General features: G+C 66.5%; 1 protein-coding gene and 3 pseudogenes across 1 annotated transcript; 3 read left to right on the top strand and 1 right to left on the bottom strand.

Moving 5' to 3' along the window:
• The first annotated feature begins 153 nt into the window (after positions 1 to 153).
• On the top strand, positions 154 to 5343 carry LOC127029067 (tubulin alpha chain-like; annotated as a pseudogene).
• Positions 5344 to 7226: 1883 nt separating this feature from the next.
• On the bottom strand, positions 7227 to 11085 carry LOC127029066 (dynactin subunit 2-like). The gene is made up of 8 exons (XM_050914723.1): positions 10855 to 11085; positions 8576 to 8641; positions 8460 to 8498; positions 8258 to 8335; positions 8043 to 8114; positions 7850 to 7952; positions 7648 to 7739; positions 7227 to 7563 (listed from the first exon to the last, which is right to left on the bottom strand). Exons 1-8 carry the CDS (start codon positions 11083 to 11085, stop codon positions 7477 to 7479), a joined length of 768 nt encoding a protein of 255 aa, XP_050770680.1. The 3' UTR covers positions 7227 to 7476.
• Positions 11086 to 11844: 759 nt separating this feature from the next.
• Positions 11845 to 14625, top strand: LOC127029065 (tubulin alpha chain-like; annotated as a pseudogene).
• A 6625-nt stretch (positions 14626 to 21250) lies between these two features.
• LOC127029064 (tubulin alpha chain-like) overlaps positions 21251 to 22041 on the top strand; it is a 6195-nt pseudogene continuing 5404 nt past the window's right edge.

The following is a 22041-nucleotide window of genomic DNA, read 5'->3' as shown; positions in this document are numbered from 1 at the left end:
CCCACTCGTAGCGCACGGCCGGGAGCGACCGCGGGCACTGCGTGTCGGCGTCTCCCCGCGGGGTTTGCCTGTTCCTTGACCATCCGGCTGCCACAGCTCCCCAGCCCAGGAGCAAGCAGGAGCCAGGCTGCTGCTGGAGTTGCTGCTGCTGTAATGCGTAAGCTGTCACACGTGAAGTAATCTTATCTTGTATGTATCTAGAGGATTACAAAAGGACGGCGGATCACTTCAGGATGGTCTGGAGGCCGGTATAGCTGGTGCATCTTGAAGGAGGATGCAGACAGACAGTCGTTAATCAACTTCACTTAGAGAACTTTGCAACAGACTCAGCAGTATTGTGGAGTTAACTTAGCCTTCAAAGGAACTGTCTCATTAGAATACTTAGAATCTACTCTGGGGGTTCCGCTGGCCAGGCGCCCATGCCCGTGTGTCAGGGCTAACGGGGCACCCGCTGTTAATGGGGTGCCCGGTGCTGACGGGACGGGCCGGCTCTCCCCACAGCCGAGGTGCCCACGGGGACGTACCGGCAGCTCTTCCAGCCCGAGCAGCTGATCACGGGCAAGGAGGATGCGGCCAACAACTGCGCCCGTGGGCACCCCACCATCGGGAAGGAGATCATTGACCCGGTGCGTGACCACATCCGCAAGCTGGTGGGTACCAACCCCGGGTGGGGCCGGTGCCGCCGCAGCCGGTGGGGAAAGGGGAACCCTCCGGTGGGACCGGGGCGGCAACAAGAAGCCAGGCTGTGCCTCCAGGGCCCGGGTGCGTTTCATGGTTCTTGTCAGCCTGGCAGCCTGCAGCAGGTCGGGGCTCCCTGGGGGGTCTGGATCCCGTGAGTGGAGATCAGGGTCAGCCCCTTCCTCTCCCCACAGGCTGAATCCCCTGCCTCAGGACCCTGCAAGCCCACCGCAGCTGCCAGCCCAGGACCTGCGCCCCGAGGGTGGAGCGTGCCTGGGGGCGAGATGGGGCTTGGGGGGAGCCTGGCTCCTTTGTGCCCTTGGCAAACCCGTATTTCATCCCTTTTTCAGGGTCATGTGAGGATTCTCCTCCATCCGGCTCTGGGCCTTCTTGACCAACTGCTTATGAGCAGCAGTGCCAAGGGTTTAACTCGTGCTGGGGCAGCGCATGCCCTGGGAGGGGAGTGCTGGTGCCCAGCAGACCTCGATGGCTGCCAGCCTCCTGCCCAAGCGGTGCCCCCAGGATGGCGGCTCTGGACCCCCAAACACGCTCCTGGAAAGCACCGTGGGTTTCCTCGTCCCCAAAGCAGAGCGCCTGGGTCGTGCTGGGCGCAGGCGCCGCACGGGCCGGCTCCTGCAGCAGGAAGGAGCCGAGTGTCCCCCAGTCCCTGCGGGAAGGGGCCCCTTTCCCAAGGGCCGCTCGTGCCGATGCACAGGGCGCTGTGGCTGGAAGCGGAGCTGGGGCGCTCGGGCAGGTGCCTGCCCCTGCCTGCGTCCCCGAGCCAAGAGTCCCCAAAGGCCCGAGATCCTGGGCTGAGTATTTGCCTTCCTGGGCAACTCGGTAGCAGCTTAAATTCACAACTGCTGACAGATCGCTCTTGTTTTCTCTTCCCTTCTTCCAGACTGACCCGTGCACGGGGCTGCAGGGCTTCCTGCTCTTCCACAGAGTCGTGGTTTAAGCCCAGCCGGCAACTCGGCCCCACACAGCCGCTCGCTCAGTCCGCCCCCCCTCCCCGGTGGGATGGGGCAGGAGAATCGGAAAAAATCCTAAAACTCGTGGGTTGAGATGAGAACAGTTTAATAACCAAGATAAAATATAATATTAGAATCATCATCATCATCATCATCGTAATGAAAAGGAATATAACAGAGAGAGAGAGAGAGAAATAAACGCAAGAAAAAAACAAGTGACGCACAATGCAATTGCTGACCGCCCGCTGACCGATGCCCAGCCGATCCCCGAGCAGCGATCCACCTCCGGCCAGCCTTCCCCCGGTTTATATACTGGGCGTGATGTCCTACGGTGTGGAATATTCCTTTGGCCAGTCTGGGTCAGCTGTCCCGGCTGTGTCTACACCTACGCCCCCATCACCTCGGCCAAGAAGGCCTACCACGGCAGCTCGCGGTGGCGGAGATCACCGGCGCTTGCTTCGAGCCAGCCAACCAGACAGTGAAGTGCGACCCGCGGCACGGCACGGCCATGGCGTGCTGCCTGCTGTACCGTGGGAACGTGGTGCCCAGGGATGTCAAGGCCGCCATCGCCGCCATCAAGACCAAGCGCAGCATCCAGTTCATGGACTGGTGGCCCAGCGGTTTCAAGGTGGGCATCAACTACCAGCTGCCCACGGCGGTGCCCAGCGGGGAGCTGGCCAAGGCGCAGCGTGCTGTGTGCGTGCTGAGCAACACCACGGCCGTGGCCGAGGCCTGGGCCCGCCTGGACCACGAGTTTGACCTGATGTACGCCAAGCGGGCATTCGTGCCCTGCTGCGTGGGGGTGGGCATGGAGGAGGGGGAGTTCTCGGAGGCGTGGGAGCACATGGCTGTCCTGGAGAAGGATTACGAGGAGGTGGGGGCCGACAGCATGGGGGGCGAGGAGGAGGGCGAGGCATACTGGTCCCTGTGCCTTCTGTCTGCTACACCGCGGTGCTGTTCACTGGAATTGCTCTTTCCAGTCTGGCCTCGTTTCTTGTCCCAGCACAATCTGCCTGGCGGTGACCTGGGGGGACATCCCCAGGGGAGGGGGGTCCTGGCTGAGCTGAGCTGAGCTAGCCTGGGCTGGCTGCCCGGCCCTGCTGCCAGCTGGCACAGGGGCTGTGCTGGGGGGGCTGGGGGGCTGCGTGGGACTGGGGTCCCTTGGCTGGGTCCTGTGCTCTCAGCTGGCTGTGCCCTGCTGGGCTGCCTGCCCTGGGGGGGTTCATGTCCCCCCCGCTATTGTCCCCAGGGGTCCCTGTCACATGGGTGGGTACCAGGCGGGGTGAGGAGCCCTGGGAACAGCCCCCAGGGAGGCTGGGAGCCCCCGGTGCCCCGAGGAGGGGGCTCACCCTGCAGCCCTGGGGAGGGAGCGGGGCGTGCAGCAGGATGGGGCTGGGGGATGCCCCGGGGATGTTGGGCTGGGGCCCGGGGGAGGCACCGGAGCCACTGGGGAGGGCAGCGTGGCAGGCACCGGGCTGCGCTGGGGAGGGAGCGGCCGCAGAGCGGGGAGGGGACCGGGGGATGCCCCGGGGGGCCTGGGGAGGGAGCGGGCGTGTACTGGCGAGGGGGCCGGGGATGCGCCCAGCAGCCGCTGGCAAAAGCGGCGGGGATGCACGGGGAGAGGCGGGGCGCTGGGGAGGGCCCCGGGGTAGGGGACTGGGAGGGACTGGGAGAGCAGGGCTCTGCAGCAGGGCGGGGCACCGGCAGGGGCATGGCGGGGTGGGGGCACTGGGAGGGCACTGGGCCGAGCACTGAGGGGGGAGATGGGGCCGGGGCAGGGCTGGACCCCCCGGGGGAGGAGCGTGGCCCCAGCCCCGGGAAGGGGCAGCCCTGGGGTGCCCCCGTTCCTGCACAGCCCGGCCAGGACCAGCCCCTCCCGCAGGCCCCCAGATCCTGGGGGGCCCCACCCGCGCCCTCTCCCACCGCCCCGGGGCTGCGGGGCTGCCGTGGCTTAAGGGGGCCGTGCCGTCAGTGTGGTCTCGACTGTCCCCTCGGCTAGTTCGGCTCAGCCGTTCCGGCCGTGCCCCCTCGCAGCTTCTTGGGCAAATTAACCCTCTGCCAGCCAAGGCCAGGCCGGGGGCCGTGAGCCCACTGCAGCCCCCCAGGACCCCCCACTGGGACACGCTCCTCCCCATCCCCACCCCGCTGCATCCCCCGCTCCCCATCCCGCTGCATCCCCCATCCCATCGGCCGCCGGCTCCCGCAGTGCCAGCCTTGACCCACGGGCATGGGCACCCGGCCGGCAGCCCCCCCCACGGCCGCCAGCCCCCACCCCCAGCTCGGCTCCGTGCCGGAGGAAGCTCCGGCAGCTGGAAAGAGTTTCCCCCGTCGCGGCCGCTGCTGGTCGTGCCCGGGCCGGGCTGAGAGCGGGGGCTGCCCCCGCCATCTCCCGCGGCTCACCCGGCATCTCATCCCACGCGTGCTCCCGGCGAGGAGCACGCCCTGTCCCCAGGGAGAGGGCGGCAGTAGGGTCCCCCGGCACCCCCACGCCCCCCTCGGGGCAGGTTCCCCTCCCGGCTCAGGGAGCCCTAGGGGCGGCCGGGGGGGCTGTGGGGACGTGTCCAGGACCTGCGTGGGAGCCCGGGCCACGCGGTGCACCCCGGCGTGTCCCCACACGGAGGGGCAGGGAGCCCGGGGGGGATGGGCACAGCTCGGGGGTGGGAGCAGCCAGGGCAGCGAGCCCCGGCCCGGGGGGCCAAGACCTCTGCATGCTCTGGGAGCGCCTGGCCCAGTGCTCCGCTGAGTCGCAAAGGCACAAGCAGCTGCTGCGGTGTCTGGTAGGTGTGGAGTGGTCCCCTTGTCCCCGGGGGCTGGGGCTGCGAGACCCGAGCCCCTGACCCCTCCTTTCCCCACGCAGGGGAAGAAGCAGCAGGAGCTGCAGGAAACCATGGAGCAGCTCGGCATGCAGGTCAGTGTCCCCTCCTCTGCCCGTGTCCCCCAGCCGCGGCGGCCGGGGCTGTGTCAGGGGCTCAGTGCCTCTGTCCGGCTCCTCTTCCCAGAACCGTGTCGTGGCGCGGTGTTTGGAAAACACCGGCCAGGAGCTCCAGCAGCTGGAGGGGGGACGAGGGCCAGCGGGACCTCGAGGTGGCGGCGCCGGCTCTTCCCAGTGCCTCCCCAGGCACCCGCCGTGCTGTGGGGGTGGGATGTGGATGTCTGGGGGCTGGGGATGACCCTGGGGCTGGGGGGGGGCCCTCAGGATGGGGGGAGCAGGGAATGCTGGGGTCAGGTAGGGAGTCTGGGAGTGGGATGGAGGGACATTTGGGGAGAAGGGTGTTTCTCAGGAGGCTGGGGACACCATGTGTGGTTGACACTGGGGGGGATGACCCTGGGGAGGTGGGGGGCACCCTGGGGAGGCGGGGGGCACTGCTGGGAGGAGGGATCCCCCTGGCTGGGGGTTCCGGCAGAGCCGTGGGCCCAGGTTCGCTCCCCCCAGCTTGTGTCCCCGCTGCTGCGGTGCCTGTGGCAGGAGCTGGCAGAGCCACCCAATGCCTTGGCCAACCTGTGCTTGGTCTGGAGCTCCCTGACCGTGTTAGACCTGGCCCCCCACCCGCAGCAGTCCCCCTGCCCCTTGCGGACGCCCGTAGGGGTAACCAGGACCCTGACCTGCCGGGGGACCAGGATGGGGACGACGGGGATGGATGGGGACCAGGATGAGGATGACGGACCCACGGATGCTGCACAGATAATAAAATAGTTGATGCTGCACCTTGTTGTAGGGTCTCTGGGGTGCCTTGGGCCCTGAGGGGACAGGGGGTGCCCGGGGGATGGGGACAGCACTGCGACACCCCGATGCCCTTGGGGGTGCTGCCATGCGGAGGGGGCACTGACAGGGGTGTGGGGGTGTTTTTGTGGGTGGGGGACTCCCTAACTAGCGAGCTGGGCCTTGCTGCCCTGGGTACCCACGGGGGGTGCTCACGGGCTGGGTTACATGGGGTGGGCACACGGGTGGGTACCCACGGGGGCTACACACAGGCTGGGTTACATGGGGTGGGCACACAGGTGGGTACCCACGGGGGCTACACACAGGCTGGGTTACATGGGGGGGCACACGGGTGGGTACCACGGGGGTGCTCACGGGCTGGGTTACATGGGGTGGGCACACGGGTGGGTACCTACGGGGGCTACACACAGGCTGGGTTACATGGGGGGGCACACGGGTGGGTACCCACAGGGGGTGCTCACGGGCTGGGTTACATGGGGGGGCACACGGGTGGGTACCTACGGGGGCTACACACAGGCTGGGTTACATGGGGGGGCACACGGGTGGGTACCCACGGGGGCTACACACAGGCTGGGTTACATGGGGGGGCACACAGGTGGGTACCCACGGGGGCTACACACAGGCTGGGTTACATGGGGGGGCACACGGGTGGGTACCTACGGGGGTGCTCACGGGCTGGGTTACATGGGGTGGGCACACGGGTGGGTACCCACGGGGGCTACACACAGGCTGGGTTACATGGGGTGGGCACACGGGTGGGTACCCACGGGGGCTACACACAGGCTGGGTTACATGGGGTGGGCACACGGGTGGGTACCCACGGGGCTACACACAGGCTGGGTTACATGGGGTGGGCACACAGGTGGGTACCCACGGGGCTACACACAGGCTGGGTTACATGGGGGGGCACCGGGTGGGTACCCACGGGGGTGCTCACGGGCTGGTTACATGGGGGGGCACACGGGTGGGTACCTACGGGGGCTACACACAGGCTGGGTTACATGGGGTGGGCACACGGGTGGGTACCCAGGGGGCTACACACATGCTGGGTTACATGGCGTGGGGGTCCCCTGTGCCCGTGCCCTTCGGGATGCCCAGGGCCTGCAGTGTTCCCGGAGCTGATCCTCTTCCGCCAAGGGGACGTCTGCCTTGCGCCAGCCTTTCCCCGGCTGCTGGCACCGGGGATTCCTGACGGCCGGTGGGGCCGGTCGAGACGGAAGCAAAGGTGACCTTCAGTGCCTCAGCCTGGCCCGCGTCCTGCGTGCTCCCGGCCCGGCAGCCATCCCCCCACGTCTCCGCCATCCCCCCAAGATCATGGCCCGGCAACTGCCCCCAGGGCTCAAACCCACCCTTGCCGGTGGTGGCCCCCACCCCAGGGAAGCCCCACACTGGGGCGACAGCATTGGTGCTAGGGGACGCACCCGGGGCTCCCTCCCCACTGCCCACGCCCCAGGCTGGGGGGTCCCGCTGCCCCCCGTTACCTCAGCCTTGGGGCCGCATCTGCTCAGGGTTAGTTTAGCGCAAGGTTCTCCCTCACCAAAAACGAGGTGCCCCCCCTTCCTGTCCCCCAGGACCACCAAGAATCATCTCCGCCAGCCTGGGGGGGCCGTGCGCCCCTGGCCCGGCCCGGCCCCACCCACTCGGGGTCGTCCCCATCCCCACACACACACACTACCCCCTGCCCCACGGGTGGCAACAAGGAGACGTTCCCCCGTGGGTCACAGCTTTCCAACAGAGCGATTGGATTTCGGGCAAGGAGGAGGCTGCGAGGGGGGCTGGGGGGTTTAGGCACCCCTAAAAGATGGATTTAAAACCCCGCGGCTGGGCCCCGCTTGTGCCCCACAGCCCGAAGGAGATGCCGACACGCATGCGTGTGGAGCTGAGCTGTTTATTGGGGTAAATCGGGGGGGCCCAGAGACACCCCCCCCGCGAGGTGGGAAGGGAGGGGTGGGGAGGACCCCTCCAGCCCCCATGCTCTGCAGCGGGGCAGAGCCAGGGTATATACAAGCAGGGGCTGGTACCTGCGGGGGCAGGGAGTGATTCCCAGGGGGTCACAGGGCCTGGGGGGGGCAGGGATGCCCGGTGCGGGGGGTCTCCAGGGTGCTCTCACTTCTGCAGCCGCTTGATGCGGGCGTCTATCTCCGCAAAGTTCTCCTCTACGATGGCCAGGTTCTCCTTCATTGTCTTCTGGAGCTGGGGGGGGCAGTGGGGAAGGGGATGAGCAGGGGGGCAGGATGGGGACCCCACTCCACCCCACCGGCTGTTGCTGGGACCCACCTCCGCCAGCAGCACGCTGTTGTCCTTGAGAGCCCCAGCCGCCTCCTGCTGCGTGGTGTCCAAGTGCACGAGGACCTGCCCGAACTGTGTGGCTGGGAGGGAGGAGAAAGCTCAGGGCTGGGGGGGGGAGCGGTGCCCCCCCACTCGATATGCTCCCGCTCACACCATGCCACTGTCCCCAACAGCCCCTCCAGCCCCTCACCTTGCTCGTGCAGGTCCCGCAAGGTCACCAGCCTCTGCACAACGTCGGGCAGGGTGCTGGCCACGGGGTCCCAGCGCTGCATCGTCTCATAGATCTGGTGGATCTGGGGGATGGGATGGGACAAGAAGTGGGGGGTCCATATATCCTGCCATGCCGGCACTGCCTTTGGGGGGCCCTCCCCACCAGCTCTTACCTTGCTCTGAGTGTCGGCATCTTGCACAGTTGCCTTGTGTTTGGCAATTTCATTCACCTTCGCCAGGACGCTCTGGGGAGGGGGGAGCAGATGTGAGACCCCAAATCCAGCAGTGCCCACCCCCAACTTCACAGCCTCGGCCAGGGCCGTCCCCTGGCTCTCCCGTGGCCCCGTGACACCCAGCGTGCCGTTCCCTCCTTCCGTCCCCCCCTCACCTGCAGCCGGGCCTCCACTTGGTCCAGCACGGCCACGTCCAGGACGTTGACCTTGGCCTGCACGAGCTGCAGGGTCTCCTGGGGACGGAGAGCAGGGTGAGGGGGGACACGGCAGCACCCTGGGACTGCCCCGCCCAAGTGCTCTGGGCACGGGGTGGGGGGAAAGGGACCCTGCGTGCCCCCCAGCCCCTGCCTGACTCACCATGAGGCTGGTGCCCTTCAGCCCGACCGACAGCGGGTGCTGTGGGGAAGGAAATTGCATCAGTGGGGCAGGATGGGGGCAGGAGAGTGGCAGGGCAGGAGCCCCTGGCCCCTCACCTGGCTCTCGGGCTCGCACCGCACCGTCGCCTCCAGCTGCGCCAGCCGCTTCTCCAGCTCTGCGATCTGGGGGGGAGATGGTTTCGCTGCCCAGGGGAAAGGCCCTGTCGGATGGAGGCTGGAGCGATCCAGGCTGCCAACTCCGCAACGCAGTGCCGCTGCACGCAACCACTCAAAGGGCCACAGCTGAAGCACGTGGGTCACTGCCTGCCTGCCTGCCGCGTGTCCCCCCCTTCCTCCTGGCGTCCCCCGCGTGCTGGCAGCCGCCGCTCCCTGAGCAAGTGAGAGACCCCATTCCTCTTGGGAGCCTGCAAGCACGGGCTCTGCCTGGGCTAGAGCAGAGGGCTGGTCTTTACCTTTCCTCATCCTGGGCTGTCGTTTCCCACCGCGGCTGGATGCTGGATCCAAATGGGGGCTGGAAGCTGGAGCCCGGCGCTGGAGCCCACGCGGTGTGGCTGTCCGTGCACATGTGCACACTCGTGGTGCACACGCGTGTCTGTGAGTGTCTGCGTGTGCCTGCTGGGAGTACATGTGCAGCCTGGCTCCTCCTTGGCTTGGGCTGGGGAGCTGTGGCAGCCGGACGGCCGCGGGACAGGCAAACCCCGCGGGGAGATGCCGACACACGGTGCCCGCGGTTCCTCCCGCCGTGCGCTACGAGTGGGTGCCGAGAGTAATGCCCTTTGCCCGGGGGCCGCAAAGGATGGAGTTACTTTTCTTCCTAGCAGCTCTCATGGTGCTGGGTCTTAGATTTGTGAGCAAAACAGCATTGATAACCCCCCAGCATTTGAGCTGTTGCTGACCAGTGTTTGCACAGCGCCAAGGCTGCCTCTGTTTCTCAGTCTGCTCCCCCAGTGAATAGCCTGGGGGATGTGCAAGAGGTTGGGAGGGCACACAACCCCCTCCCAAGGCAAATGACCCAAACTAACCAAAGAGATAGTCCATGCCATCTAATGTCTTGCCCAGCAGTAAAAAGGGAAAAGAGGGGGTTTAGGGAAGTCAGCTAGCTTTTGCACGGGAAGTGGCTGGGCATCAGTCTACCCGTGGAAGCTGCTGAGCGATGGAAGGCTCGTTCTCCAGGCCGGGTGGAAGTGGGCCACTGCAGGGAGCAGCTGGCTCCGGGCATGCTCGGACTCCACCTCCAGGCTGGCCTGGAGGGCACGCAAGCTGGAAACAAGGGGGTCAGGCAGGACCCGACGTCGATCTGCACTGTGGCTCTGCAGACTGGTGGTGGCCTTTCAGAGGCCTCCCTGGACTCATCGGGGAGTGCTCACAGCCTTTTTGGCAAAGACTCTGTGAGCGCTTTCCAAGTCGGCCCCTTTTCCGACAGGTCGTGCCTTGGGTTTTCTGACGCAGAGGCACTCCTTGGCTCTGCGCTAGGACTCAGTGTTCATGCAGAACTGTCGAGGGGGCAGTCTGCATGGGGTGGTCCTCCAGCCTGAAGGGACCTGCACACGGGGCTGCTTGATCCCAGCGCTGGGAGCCCGGGCAGCACTGGGGTCCCCGCTCCCGGGCCAGTCCCGCAGGGCTCCGTGCAGTACCCACACGCCCGGCTCCCTGATGCCCGCCCCAGCGGGCTGCGCACAGCGCTCTCACAGCTCAGTCCTGCAGGCTGCCGTACGCCCGGGAGGTGGCTGAGGAGCCTGACAAGGGGCTGAGGGACGAGCCCGGGTCTCTGGGCTTGTCTGCAGCACCTGCACCCTGGCTTTCGGGGGGAGCGCTTAAAGCACCACTGCCTCTGGACTCACCCCCGTGGAACTAGAGCCTGTTCTGAAGCACCGCAGGTCACTGCCATCAGCAGCTGGCAACGCCCGAGTGCAAAAAGGCAATTCCCTGCTCTAATTCACTGTTAAAACTCCCCAAATTCTCCCAACACTCTCTTCCTGCCCAGAGCGCAGCCCATGCCACCGCCTGGCACAGGAGGAGGTGGGTAACGGCACCCACGGTGCTGAACGGTTGCCAAAAAGTTGGAGTAAAAAAACTACCATGGCCTGAGAAGACGGTGGTTCCACCTGATTACACAGCATCATGGATCCTCCGGGGACGGAGGGAGAGAGGGCAGGCGAGGCTGGCACGCAGGGACCTGGCTTGCGGCAGGCAGGGTGGTGGCACCCAGTGCCTAGCCGATGAGACTGGGCCTGGCCTCGAGGGGCTGCGGGAACCGGCACGCGGGGCAAGACCCTCTCCCTGCGCCCCGACAAACACGCCCGAGCACGTGGAGGTGGAGATAGAAGAGGCTTTATTGAGGGGGGCAGTCAAAAGGGCAGTAGCCCCTCACTGACCACGGGGAGGATCTTTCCCAGTGCATACGCCAGGTCGACGTAGGTCTCCTCACACAGCACACGCAACAGCAGGCGGTAGAAGAGCTCGGGGTCGAACCAGGAGGCGTAGAGCACCGCAGCAGCCAGAGTGAAGCCGATGGCCAGCTCCAGGCTGACCAAGAGCAGGCAGAGTGTCCTGCGGGGCAGAAGAGGGATGGGAGACAGGGCAGGGTGGATGCATCCCAACCCCATCTTGCCTGCGGGATGGAGGGGGCCGTTCCGGGAGCCCCACGGACTGCCTTCCCAGCCGTTGCTCATTGCTCCCTCGAGCAGGGTGGGACACAGCACTCCGCAAGCCCGGGAAAACACCCCGGCCCAGGGAAAACCCACGCTGTGCACTTCCCATCTGCAAAGGCCACAGCCGGCCAGCAGCTCCCCAGCAGCCCGGACTTGTGAGCCCCGCCGGCTGGAGCAGGCGTCCGGCCCATCCCACCCGCTGCCCGGGAGCCCCCTCGCCCGGCCGCCGGCTGCGGGGACCGTGGGGATCCTCTGCCCTCACCCTCCTCTCCCCCGTCAGGGGCCTTCCGCTGCACGGCGGACACAGGACAGGTCGTTGGTGAGTGCTCGCCAGACTCCTGCCCAGCAGCACCGAGGTTCTCCCCCAGATGCTCCCCTGCCTCCGGGAGCAGCCCCCTTTATACCCACCGGGGCGCCCGTGTCACAGGCCCAAGGTGACATCACAGTGACACAGCCACCACTGCCCACTGTGACACGGCCATCACCTCCCTGGGGCTGCCGCCAAGAGCTGATGTGGGGCCCAGCCACGGGTACCGGGGAAACAGGGCATCACTCTCAGCACCCACTCGTAGCGCACGGCCGGGAGCGACCGCGGGCACTGCGTGTCGGCGTCTCCCCGCGGGGTTTGCCTGTTCCTTGACCATCCGGCTGCCACAGCTCCCCAGCCCAGGAGCAAGCAGGAGCCAGGCTGCTGCTGGAGTTGCTGCTGCTGTAATGCGTAAGCTGTCACACGTGAAGTAATCTTATCTTGTATGTATCTAGAGGATTACAAAAGGACGGCGGATCACTTCAGGATGGTCTGGAGGCCGGTATAGCTGGTGCATCTTGAAGGAGGATGCAGACAGACAGTCGTTAATCAACTTCACTTAGAGAACTTTGCAACAGACTCAGCAGTATTGTGGAGTTAACTTAGCCTTCAAAGGAACTGTCTCATTAGAATACTTAGAATCTACTCTGGGGGTTCCGCTGGCCAGGCGCCCATGCCCGTGTGTCAGGGCTAACGGGGCACCCGCTGTTAATGGGGTGCCCGGTGCTGACGGGACGGGCCGGCTCTCCCCACAGCCGAGGTGCCCACGGGGACGTACCGGCAGCTCTTCCAGCCCGAGCAGCTGATCACGGGCAAGGAGGATGCGGCCAACAACTGCGCCCGTGGGCACCCCACCATCGGGAAGGAGATCATTGACCCGGTGCGTGACCACATCCGCAAGCTGGTGGGTACCAACCCCGGGTGGGGCCGGTGCCGCCGCAGCCGGTGGGGAAAGGGGAACCCTCCGGTGGGACCGGGGCGGCAACAAGAAGCCAGGCTGTGCCTCCAGGGCCCGGGTGCGTTTCATGGTTCTTGTCAGCCTGGCAGCCTGCAGCAGGTCGGGGCTCCCTGGGGGGTCTGGATCCCGTGAGTGGAGATCAGGGTCAGCCCCTTCCTCTCCCCACAGGCTGAATCCCCTGCCTCAGGACCCTGCAAGCCCACCGCAGCTGCCAGCCCAGGACCTGCGCCCCGAGGGTGGAGCGTGCCTGGGGGCGAGATGGGGCTTGGGGGGAGCCTGGCTCCTTTGTGCCCTTGGCAAACCCGTATTTCATCCCTTTTTCAGGGTCATGTGAGGATTCTCCTCCATCCGGCTCTGGGCCTTCTTGACCAACTGCTTATGAGCAGCAGTGCCAAGGGTTTAACTCGTGCTGGGGCAGCGCATGCCCTGGGAGGGGAGTGCTGGTGCCCAGCAGACCTCGATGGCTGCCAGCCTCCTGCCCAAGCGGTGCCCCCAGGATGGCGGCTCTGGACCCCCAAACACGCTCCTGGAAAGCACCGTGGGTTTCCTCGTCCCCAAAGCAGAGCGCCTGGGTCGTGCTGGGCGCAGGCGCCGCACGGGCCGGCTCCTGCAGCAGGAAGGAGCCGAGTGTCCCCCAGTCCCTGCGGGAAGGGGCCCCTTTCCCAAGGGCCGCTCGTGCCGATGCACAGGGCGCTGTGGCTGGAAGCGGAGCTGGGGCGCTCGGGCAGGTGCCTGCCCCTGCCTGCGTCCCCGAGCCAAGAGTCCCCAAAGGCCCGAGATCCTGGGCTGAGTATTTGCCTTCCTGGGCAACTCGGTAGCAGCTTAAATTCACAACTGCTGACAGATCGCTCTTGTTTTCTCTTCCCTTCTTCCAGACTGACCCGTGCACGGGGCTGCAGGGCTTCCTGCTCTTCCACAGAGTCGTGGTTTAAGCCCAGCCGGCAACTCGGCCCCACACAGCCGCTCGCTCAGTCCGCCCCCCCCTCCCCGGTGGGATGGGGCAGGAGAATCGGAAAAAATCCTAAAACTCGTGGGTTGAGATGAGAACAGTTTAATAACCAAGATAAAATATAATATTAGAATCATCATCATCATCATCATCGTAATGAAAAGGAATATAACAGAGAGAGAGAGAGAGAAATAAACGCAAGAAAAAAACAAGTGACGCACAATGCAATTGCTGACCGCCCGCTGACCGATGCCCAGCCGATCCCCGAGCAGCGATCCACCTCCGGCCAGCCTTCCCCCGGTTTATATACTGGGCGTGATGTCCTACGGTGTGGAATATTCCTTTGGCCAGTCTGGGTCAGCTGTCCCGGCTGTGTCTACACCTACGCCCCCATCACCTCGGCCAAGAAGGCCTACCACGGCAGCTCGCGGTGGCGGAGATCACCGGCGCTTGCTTCGAGCCAGCCAACCAGACAGTGAAGTGCGACCCGCGGCACGGCACGGCCATGGCGTGCTGCCTGCTGTACCGTGGAACGTGGTGCCCAGGGATGTCAAGGCCGCCATCGCCGCCATCAAGACCAAGCGCAGCATCCAGTTCATGGACTGGTGGCCCAGCGGTTTCAAGGTGGGCATCAACTACCAGCTGCCCACGGCGGTGCCCAGCGGGGAGCTGGCCAAGGCGCAGCGTGCTGTGTGCGTGCTGAGCAACACCACGGCCGTGGCCGAGGCCTGGGCCCGCCTGGACCACGAGTTTGACCTGATGTACGCCAAGCGGGCATTCGTGCCCTGCTGCGTGGGGGTGGGCATGGAGGAGGGGGAGTTCTCGGAGGCGTGGGAGCACATGGCTGTCCTGGAGAAGGATTACGAGGAGGTGGGGGCCGACAGCATGGGGGGCGAGGAGGAGGGCGAGGCATACTGGTCCCTGTGCCTTCTGTCTGCTACACCGCGGTGCTGTTCACTGGAATTGCTCTTTCCAGTCTGGCCTCGTTTCTTGTCCCAGCACAATCTGCCTGGCGGTGACCTGGGGGACATCCCCAGGGGAGGGGGGGTCCTGGCTGAGCTGAGCTGAGCTAGCCTGGGCTGGCTGCCCGGCCCTGCTGCCAGCTGGCACAGGGGCTGTGCTGGGGGGGCTGGGGGGCTGCGTGGGACTGGGGTCCCTTGGCTGGGTCCTGTGCTCTCAGCTGGCTGTGCCCTGCTGGGCTGCCTGCCCTGGGGGGTTCATGTCCCCCCCGCTATTGTCCCCAGGGGTCCCTGTCACATGGGTGGGTACCAGGCGGGGTGAGGAGCCCTGGGAACAGCCCCCAGGGAGGCTGGGAGCCCCCGGTGCCCCGAGGAGGGGGCTCACCCTGCAGCCCTGGGGAGGGAGCGGGGCGTGCAGCAGGATGGGGCTGGGGGATGCCCCAGGGATGTTGGGCTGGGGCCCGGGGAGGCACCGGAGCCACTGGGGAGGGCAGCGTGGCAGGCACCAGGCTGCGCTGGGGAGGGAGCGGCCGCAGAGCGGGGAGGGGACCGGGGGATGCCCCGGGGGGCCTGGGGAGGGAGCGGGCGTGTACTGGCGAGGGGGCCGGGGATGCGCCCAGCAGCCGCTGGCAAAAGCGGCGGGGATGCACGGGGAGAGGCGGGGCGCTGGGGAGGGCCCCGGGGTAGGGGACTGGGAGGGACTGGGAGAGCAGGGCTCTGCAGCAGGGCGGGGCACCGGCAGGGGCATGGCGGGGTGGGGGCACTGGGAGGGCACTGGGCCGAGCACTGAGGGGGGAGATGGGGCCGGGGCAGGGCTGGACCCCCGGGGGAGGAGCGTGGCCCCAGCCCCGGGAAGGGGCAGCCCTGGGGTGCCCCCGTTCCTGCACAGCCCGGCCAGGACCAGCCCCTCCCGCAGGCCCCCCAGATCCTGGGGGCCCCACCCGCGCCCTCTCCCACCGCCCCGGGGCTGCGGGGCTGCCGTGGCTTAAGGGGGCCGTGCCGTCAGTGTGGTCTCGACTGTCCCCTCGGCTAGTTCGGCTCAGCCGTTCCGGCCGTGCCCCCTCGCAGCTTCTTGGGCAAATTAACCCTCTGCCAGCCAAGGCCAGGCCGGGGGCCGTGAGCCCACTGCAGCCCCCCAGGACCCCCCACTGGGACACGCTCCTCCCCATCCCCACCCCGCTGCATCCCCCGCTCCCCATCCCGCTGCATCCCCCATCCCATCGGCCGCCGGCTCCCGCAGTGCCAGCCTTGACCCACGGGCATGGGCACCCGGCCGGCAGCCCCCCCCACGGCCGCCAGCCCCCACCCCCAGCTCGGCTCCGTGCCGGAGGAAGCTCCGGCAGCTGGGAAGAGTTTCCCCCGTCGCGGCCGCTGCTGGTCGTGCCCGGGCCGGGCTGAGAGCGGGGGCTGCCCCCGCCATCTCCCGCAGCTCACCCGGCATCTCATCCCACGCGTGCTCCCGGCGAGGAGCACGCCCTGTCCCCAGGGAGAGGGCGGCAGTAGGGTCCCCCGGCACCCCCACGCCCCCCTCGGGGCAGGTTCCCCTCCCGGCTCAGGGAGCCCTAGGGGCGGCCGGGGGGCTGTGGGGACGTGTCCAGGACCTGCGTGGGAGCCCGGGCCACGCGGTGCACCCCGGCGTGTCCCCACACGGAGGGGCAGGGAGCCCGGGGGGATGGGCACAGCTCGGGGGTGGGAGCAGCCAGGGCAGCGAGCCCCGGCCCGGGGGGCCAAGACCTCTGCATGCTCTGGGAGCGCCTGGCCCAGTGCTCCGCTGAGTCGCAAAGGCACAAGCAGCTGCTGCGGTGTCTGGTAGGTGTGGAGTGGTCCCCTTGTCCCCGGGGGCTGGGGCTGCGAGACCCGAGCCCCTGACCCCTCCTTTCCCCACGCAGGGGAAGAAGCAGCAGGAGCTGCAGGAAACCATGGAGCAGCTCGGCATGCAGGTCAGTGTCCCCTCCTCAGCCCGTGTCCCCCAGCCGCGGCGGCCGGGGCTGTGTCAGGGGCTCAGTGCCTCTGTCCGGCTCCTCTTCCCAGAACCGTGTCGTGGCGCGGTGTTTGGAAAACACCGGCCAGGAGCTCCAGCAGCTGGAGGGGGGACGAGGGCCAGCGGGACCTCGAGGTGGCGGCGCCGGCTCTTCCCAGTGCCTCCCCAGGCACCCGCCGTGCTGTGGGGGTGGGATGTGGATGTCTGGGGGCTGGGGATGACCCTGGGGCTGGGGGGGGCCCTCAGGATGGGGGGAGCAGGGAATGCTGGGGTCAGGTAGGGAGTCTGGAGTGGGATGGAGGGACATTTGGGGAGAAGGGTGTTTCTCAGGAGGCTGGGGACACCATGTGTGGTTGACACTGGGGGGATGACCCTGGGGAGGTGGGGGGCACCCTGGGGAGGCGGGGGGCACTGCTGGAGGAGGGATCCCCCTGGCTGGGGGTTCCGGCAGAGCCGTGGGCCCAGGTTCGCTCCCCCCAGCTTGTGTCCCCGCTGCTGCGGTGCCTGTGGCAGGAGCTGGCAGAGCCACCCAATGCCTTGGCCAACCTGTGCTTGGTCTGGAGCTCCCTGACCGTGTTAGACCTGGCCCCCCACCCGCAGCAGTCCCCCTGCCCCTTGCGGACGCCCGTAGGGGTAACCAGGACCCTGACCTGCCGGGGGACCAGGATGGGGACGACGGGGATGGATGGGGACCAGGATGAGGATGACGGACCCACGGATGCTGCACAGATAATAAAATAGTTGATGCTGCACCTTGTTGTAGGGTCTCTGGGGTGCCTTGGGCCCTGAGGGGACAGGGGGTGCCCGGGGGATGGGGACAGCACTGCGACACCCCGATGCCCTTGGGGGTGCTGCCATGCGGAGGGGGCACTGACAGGGGTGTGGGGGTGTTTTTGTGGGTGGGGGACTCCCTAACTAGCGAGCTGGGCCTTGCTGCCCTGGGTACCCACGGGGGGTCCTCACGGGCTGGGTTACATGGGGGGGGCACACGGGTGGGTACCCACGGGGCTACACACAGGCTGGGTTACATGGGGTGGGCACACAGGTGGATACCCACGGGGGCTACACACAGGCTGGGTTACATGGGGGGCACACGGGTGGGTACCCACGGGGGCTACACACAGGCTGGTTACATGGGGGGGCACACAGGTGGGTACCACGGGGCTACACACAGGCTGGGTTACATGGGGTGGCACACGGGTGGGTACCTACAGGGGCTACACACAGGCTGGGTTACATGGGGGGCACACGGGTGGGTACCTACGGGGCTACACACAGGCTGGTTACATGGGGGGCACACGGGTGGGTACCTACGGGGCTACACACAGGCTGGGTTACATGGGGGGGCACACGGGTGGGTACCCACGGGGCTACACACAGGCTGGGTTACATGGGGGGCACACAGGTGGGTACCCACGGGGGCTACACACAGGCTGGGTTACATGGGGTGGGCACACGGGTGGGTACATACGGGGGGTGCTCACGGGCTGGGTTACATGGGGTGGGCACACGGGTGGGTACCCACGGGGGCTACACACAGGCTGGGTTACATGGGGTGGGCACACGGGTGGGTACCCACGGGGCTACACACAGGCTGGTTACATGGCGTGGGCACACAGGTGGGTACCTACAGGGGCTACACACAGGCTGGGTTACATGGGTGGGCACACAGGTGGGTACCCACAGGGTGCTCACGGCTGGGTTACATGGGGTGGGCACACAGGTGGGTACCCACGGGGGCTACACACAGGCTGGGTTACATGGCGTGGGGGTCCCCTGTGCCCGTGCCCTTCGGGATGCCCAGGGCCTGCAGTGTTCCCGGAGCTGATCCTCTTCCGCCAAGGGGACGTCTGCCTTGCGCCAGCCTTTCCCCGGCTGCTGGCACCGGGGATTCCTGACGGCCGGTGGGGCCGGTCGAGACGGAAGCAAAGGTGACCTTCAGTGCCTCAGCCTGGCCCGCGTCCTGCGTGCTCCCGGCCCGGCAGCCATCCCCCCACATCTCCGCCATCCCCCCAAGATCATGGCCCGGCAACTGCCCCCAGGGCTCAAACCCACCCTTGCCGGTGGTGGCCCCCACCCCAGGGAAGCCCCCACACTGGGGCGACAGCATTGGTGCTAGGGGACGCACCCGGGGCTCCCTCCCCACTGCCCACGCCCCAGGCTGGGGGTCCCGCTGCCCCCCGTTACCTCAGCCTTGGGGCCGCATCTGCTCAGGGTTAGTTAGCGCAAGGTTCTCCCTCACCAAAAACGAGGTGCCCCCCCTTCCTGTCCCCCAGGACCACCAAGAATCATCTCCGCCAGCCTGGGGGGGCCATGCGCCCCTGGCCCGGCCCGGCCCCACCCACTCGGGGTCGTCCCCATCCCCACACACACACACTACCCCTGCCCCACGGGTGGCAACAAGGAGACATTCCCCCCGTGGGTCGCAGCTTTCCAACAGAGCAATTGGATTTCGGGCAAGGAGGAGGCTGCGAGGGGGCTGGGGGGTTTAGGCACCCCTAAAAGATGGATTTAAAACCCCGCGGCTGGGCCCCGCTTGTGCCCCACAGCCCGAAGGAGATGCCGACACGCATGCGTGTGGAGCTGAGCTGTTTATTGGGGTAAATCGGGGGGGCCCAGAGACACCCCCCCCGCGAGGTGGGAAGGGAGGGGTGGGGAGGACCCCTCCAGCCCCCATGCTCTGCAGCGGGGCAGAGCCAGGGTATATACAAGCAGGGCTGGTACCTGCGGGGCAGGAGTGATTCCCAGGGGGTCACAGGGCCTGGGGGGGCAGGGATGCCCGGTGCGGGGGGTCTCCAGGGTGCTCTCATTCTGCAGCCGCTTGATGCGGGCGTCTATCTCCGCAAAGTTCTCCTCTACGATGGCCAGGTTCTCCTTCATTGTCTTCTGGAGCTGGGGGGCAGTGGGGAAGGGATGAGCAGGGGGGCAGGATGGGACCCCACTCCACCCCACCGGCTGTTGCTGGACCCACCTCCGCCAGCAGCACGCTGTTGTCCTTGAGAGCCCCAGCCGCCTCCTGCTGCGTGGTGTCCAAGTGCACGAGGACCTGCCCGAACTGTGTGGCTGGGAGGGAGGAGAAAGCTCAGGGCTGGGGGGAGCGGTGCCCCCCCACTCGATATGCTCCCGCTCACACCATGCCACTTCCCCAACAGCCCCTCCAGCCCCTCACCTTGCTCGTGCAGGTCCCGCAAGTCACCAGCCTCTGCACAACGTCGGGCAGGTGCTGCCACGGGGTCCAGCGCTGCATCGTCTCATAGATCTGGTGGATCTGGGGGATGGGATGGACAAGAAGTGGGGGGGTCCATATATCCTGCCATGCCGGCACTGCCTTTGGGGGCCCTCCCCACCAGCTCTTACCTTGCTCTGAGTGTCGGCATCTTGCACAGTGCCTTGTGTTTGGCAATTTCATTCACCTTCGCCAGGACGCTCTGGGAGGGGGAGCAGATGTGAGACCCCAAATCCGCAGTGCCCACCCCCAACTTCACAGCCTCGCCAGGGCCGTCCCTGCTCTCCCGTGGCCCGTGACACCCAGCGTGCCTTCCCTCCTTCCGTCCCCCCCTCACCTGCAGCCGGGCCTCCACTTGTCCAGCACGCCACGTCCAGACGTTACCTTGGCCTGCACGACTGCAGGGTCTCCTGGACGGAGAGCAGTGAGGGGGACACGCAGCACCCTGGACTGCCCCGCCCAATGCTCTGGCACGGGTGGGGGAAAGGACCCTGCTGCCCCCCAGCCCCTGCCTGACTCACCATGAGCTGGGCCCTTCAGCCCGACCGACACGGGTGCTTGGGAAGAAATTGCATCAGTGGGCAGGATGGGGGCAGGAGAGTGCAGGGCAGAGCCCCTGGCCCCTCACCTGGCTCTCGGCTCGCCACCGCCACCTCGCCTCCACTGCCCAGCCGCTTCTCCAGCTCTGCGATCTGGGGGAGATGTTTCGCTGCCCAGGGGAAAGGCCCTGTCGGATGGAGGCTGGAGCGATCCAGGCTGCCAACTCCGCAACGCAGTGCCGCTGCACGCAACCACTCAAAGGGCCACAGCTGAAGCACGTGGGTCACTGCCTGCCTGCCTGCCGCGTGTCCCCCCCTTCCTCCTGGCGTCCCCCCGCGTGCTGGCAGCCGCCGCTCCCTGAGCAAGTGAGAGACCCATTCCTCTTGGGAGCCTGCAAGCACGGGCTCTGCCTGGGCTAGAGCAGAGGCTGGTCTTTACCTTTCCCCATCCTGGGCTGTCGTTTCCCACCGCGGCTGGATGCTGGATCCAAACGGGGCTGGAAGCTGGAGCCCGGCGCTGGAGCCCACGCGGTGTGGCTGTCCGTGCACATGTGCACACTCGTGGTGCACACGCGTGTCTGTGAGTGTCTGCGTGTGCCTGCTGGGAGTACATGTGCAGCCTGGCTCCTCCTTGGCTTGGGCTGGGAGCTGTGGCAGCCGGACGGCCGCGGGACAGGCAAACCCCGCGGGGAGATGCCGACACACGGTGCCCGCGGTTCCTCCCGCCGTGCGCTACGAGTGGTGCGAGAGTAATGCCCTTTGCCCGGGGGCCGCAAAGGATGGAGTTACTTTTCTTCCTAGCAGCTCTCATGGTGCTGGGTCTTAGATTTGTGAGCCAAAACAGCATTGATAACCCCCCAGCATTTGAGCTGTTGCTGACCAGTGTTTGCACAGCGCCAAGGCTGCCTCTGTTTCTCAGTCTGCTCCCCCAGTGAATAGCCTGGGGGATGTGCAAGAGGTTGGGAGGGCACACAACCCCCTCCCAAGGCAAATGACCCAAACTAACCAAAGAGATAGTCCATGCCATCTAATGTCTTGCCCAGCAGTAAAAAGGGAAAAGAGGGGGGTTTAGGGAAGTCAGCTAGCTTTGCACGGGAAGTGGCTGGGCATCAGTCTACCCGTGGAAGCTGCTGAGCGATGGAAGGCTCGTTCTCCAGGCCGGGTGGAAGTGGGCCACTGCAGGGAGCAGCTGGCTCCGGGCATGTCGGACTCCACCTCCAGGCTGGCCTGGAGGCACGCAAGCTGGAAACAAGGGGGTCAGGCAGGACCCGACGTCGATCTGCACTGTGGCTCTGCAGACTGGTGGTGGCCTTTCAGAGGCCTCCCTGGACTCATCGGGAGTGCTCACAGCTTTTTGGCAAAGACTCTGTGAGCGCTTCCAAGTCGGCCCCTTTTCCGACAGGTCGTGCCTTGGGTTTTCTGACGCAGAGGCACTCCTTGGCTCTGCGCTAGGACTCAGTGTTCATGCAGAACTGTCGAGGGGGCAGTCTGCATGGGGTGGTCCTCCAGCCTGAAGGGACCTGCACACGGGGCTGCTTGATCCCAGCGCTGGGAGCCCGGGAGCACTGGGGTCCCCGCTCCCGGGCCAGTCCCGCAGGGCTCCGTGCAGTACCCACACGCCCGGCTCCCTGATGCCCGCCCCAGCGGCTGCGCACAGCGCTCTCACAGCTCAGTCCTGCAGGCTGCCGTACGCCCGGGAGGTGGCTGAGGGCCTGACAAGGGGCTGAGGGACGAGCCCAGGGTCTCTGGGCTTGTCTGCAGCACCTGCACCCTGGCTTTCGGGGACGTTAAAGCACCACTGCCTCTGGACTCACCCCCGTGGAACTAGAGCCTGTTCTGAAGCACCGCAGGTCACTGCCATCAGCAGCTGGCAACGCCCGAGTTGCAAAAAGGCCAATTCCCTGCTCTAATTCACTGTTAAAACTCCCCAAATTCTCCCAACGCTTCTCTTCCTGCCCAGAGCGCAGCCCATGCCACCGCCTGCACAGGAGG

Source organism: Gymnogyps californianus, unplaced genomic scaffold (genome assembly GCF_018139145.2).
Source record: "Gymnogyps californianus isolate 813 unplaced genomic scaffold, ASM1813914v2 HiC_scaffold_67, whole genome shotgun sequence".
Classification (NCBI taxonomy): domain Eukaryota; kingdom Metazoa; phylum Chordata; class Aves; order Accipitriformes; family Cathartidae; genus Gymnogyps; species Gymnogyps californianus.
The sequence above is the reverse complement of the archived record's forward strand: the minus strand, read 5'-3'. Positions and strand labels throughout refer to the sequence as shown.

Bases quoted from the DNA above. Each gene is read 5' to 3' on its own strand.
- LOC127029066 (XM_050914723.1), bottom strand. From the start codon at position 11,085: ATGGGGTTGGGATGCATCCACCCTGCCCTGTCTCCCATCCCTCTTCTG. The intron at 8,642-10,854 runs GTCAGTGAGGGG...TCTCCCCCCCAG, and splicing joins TGGGAAAGATCCTCCCCGTG to ATCGCAGAGCTGGAGAAGCG. The intron at 7,953-8,042 runs GTAAGAGCTGGT...CCCATCCCCCAG, and splicing joins ATGCCGACACTCAGAGCAAG to ATCCACCAGATCTATGAGAC.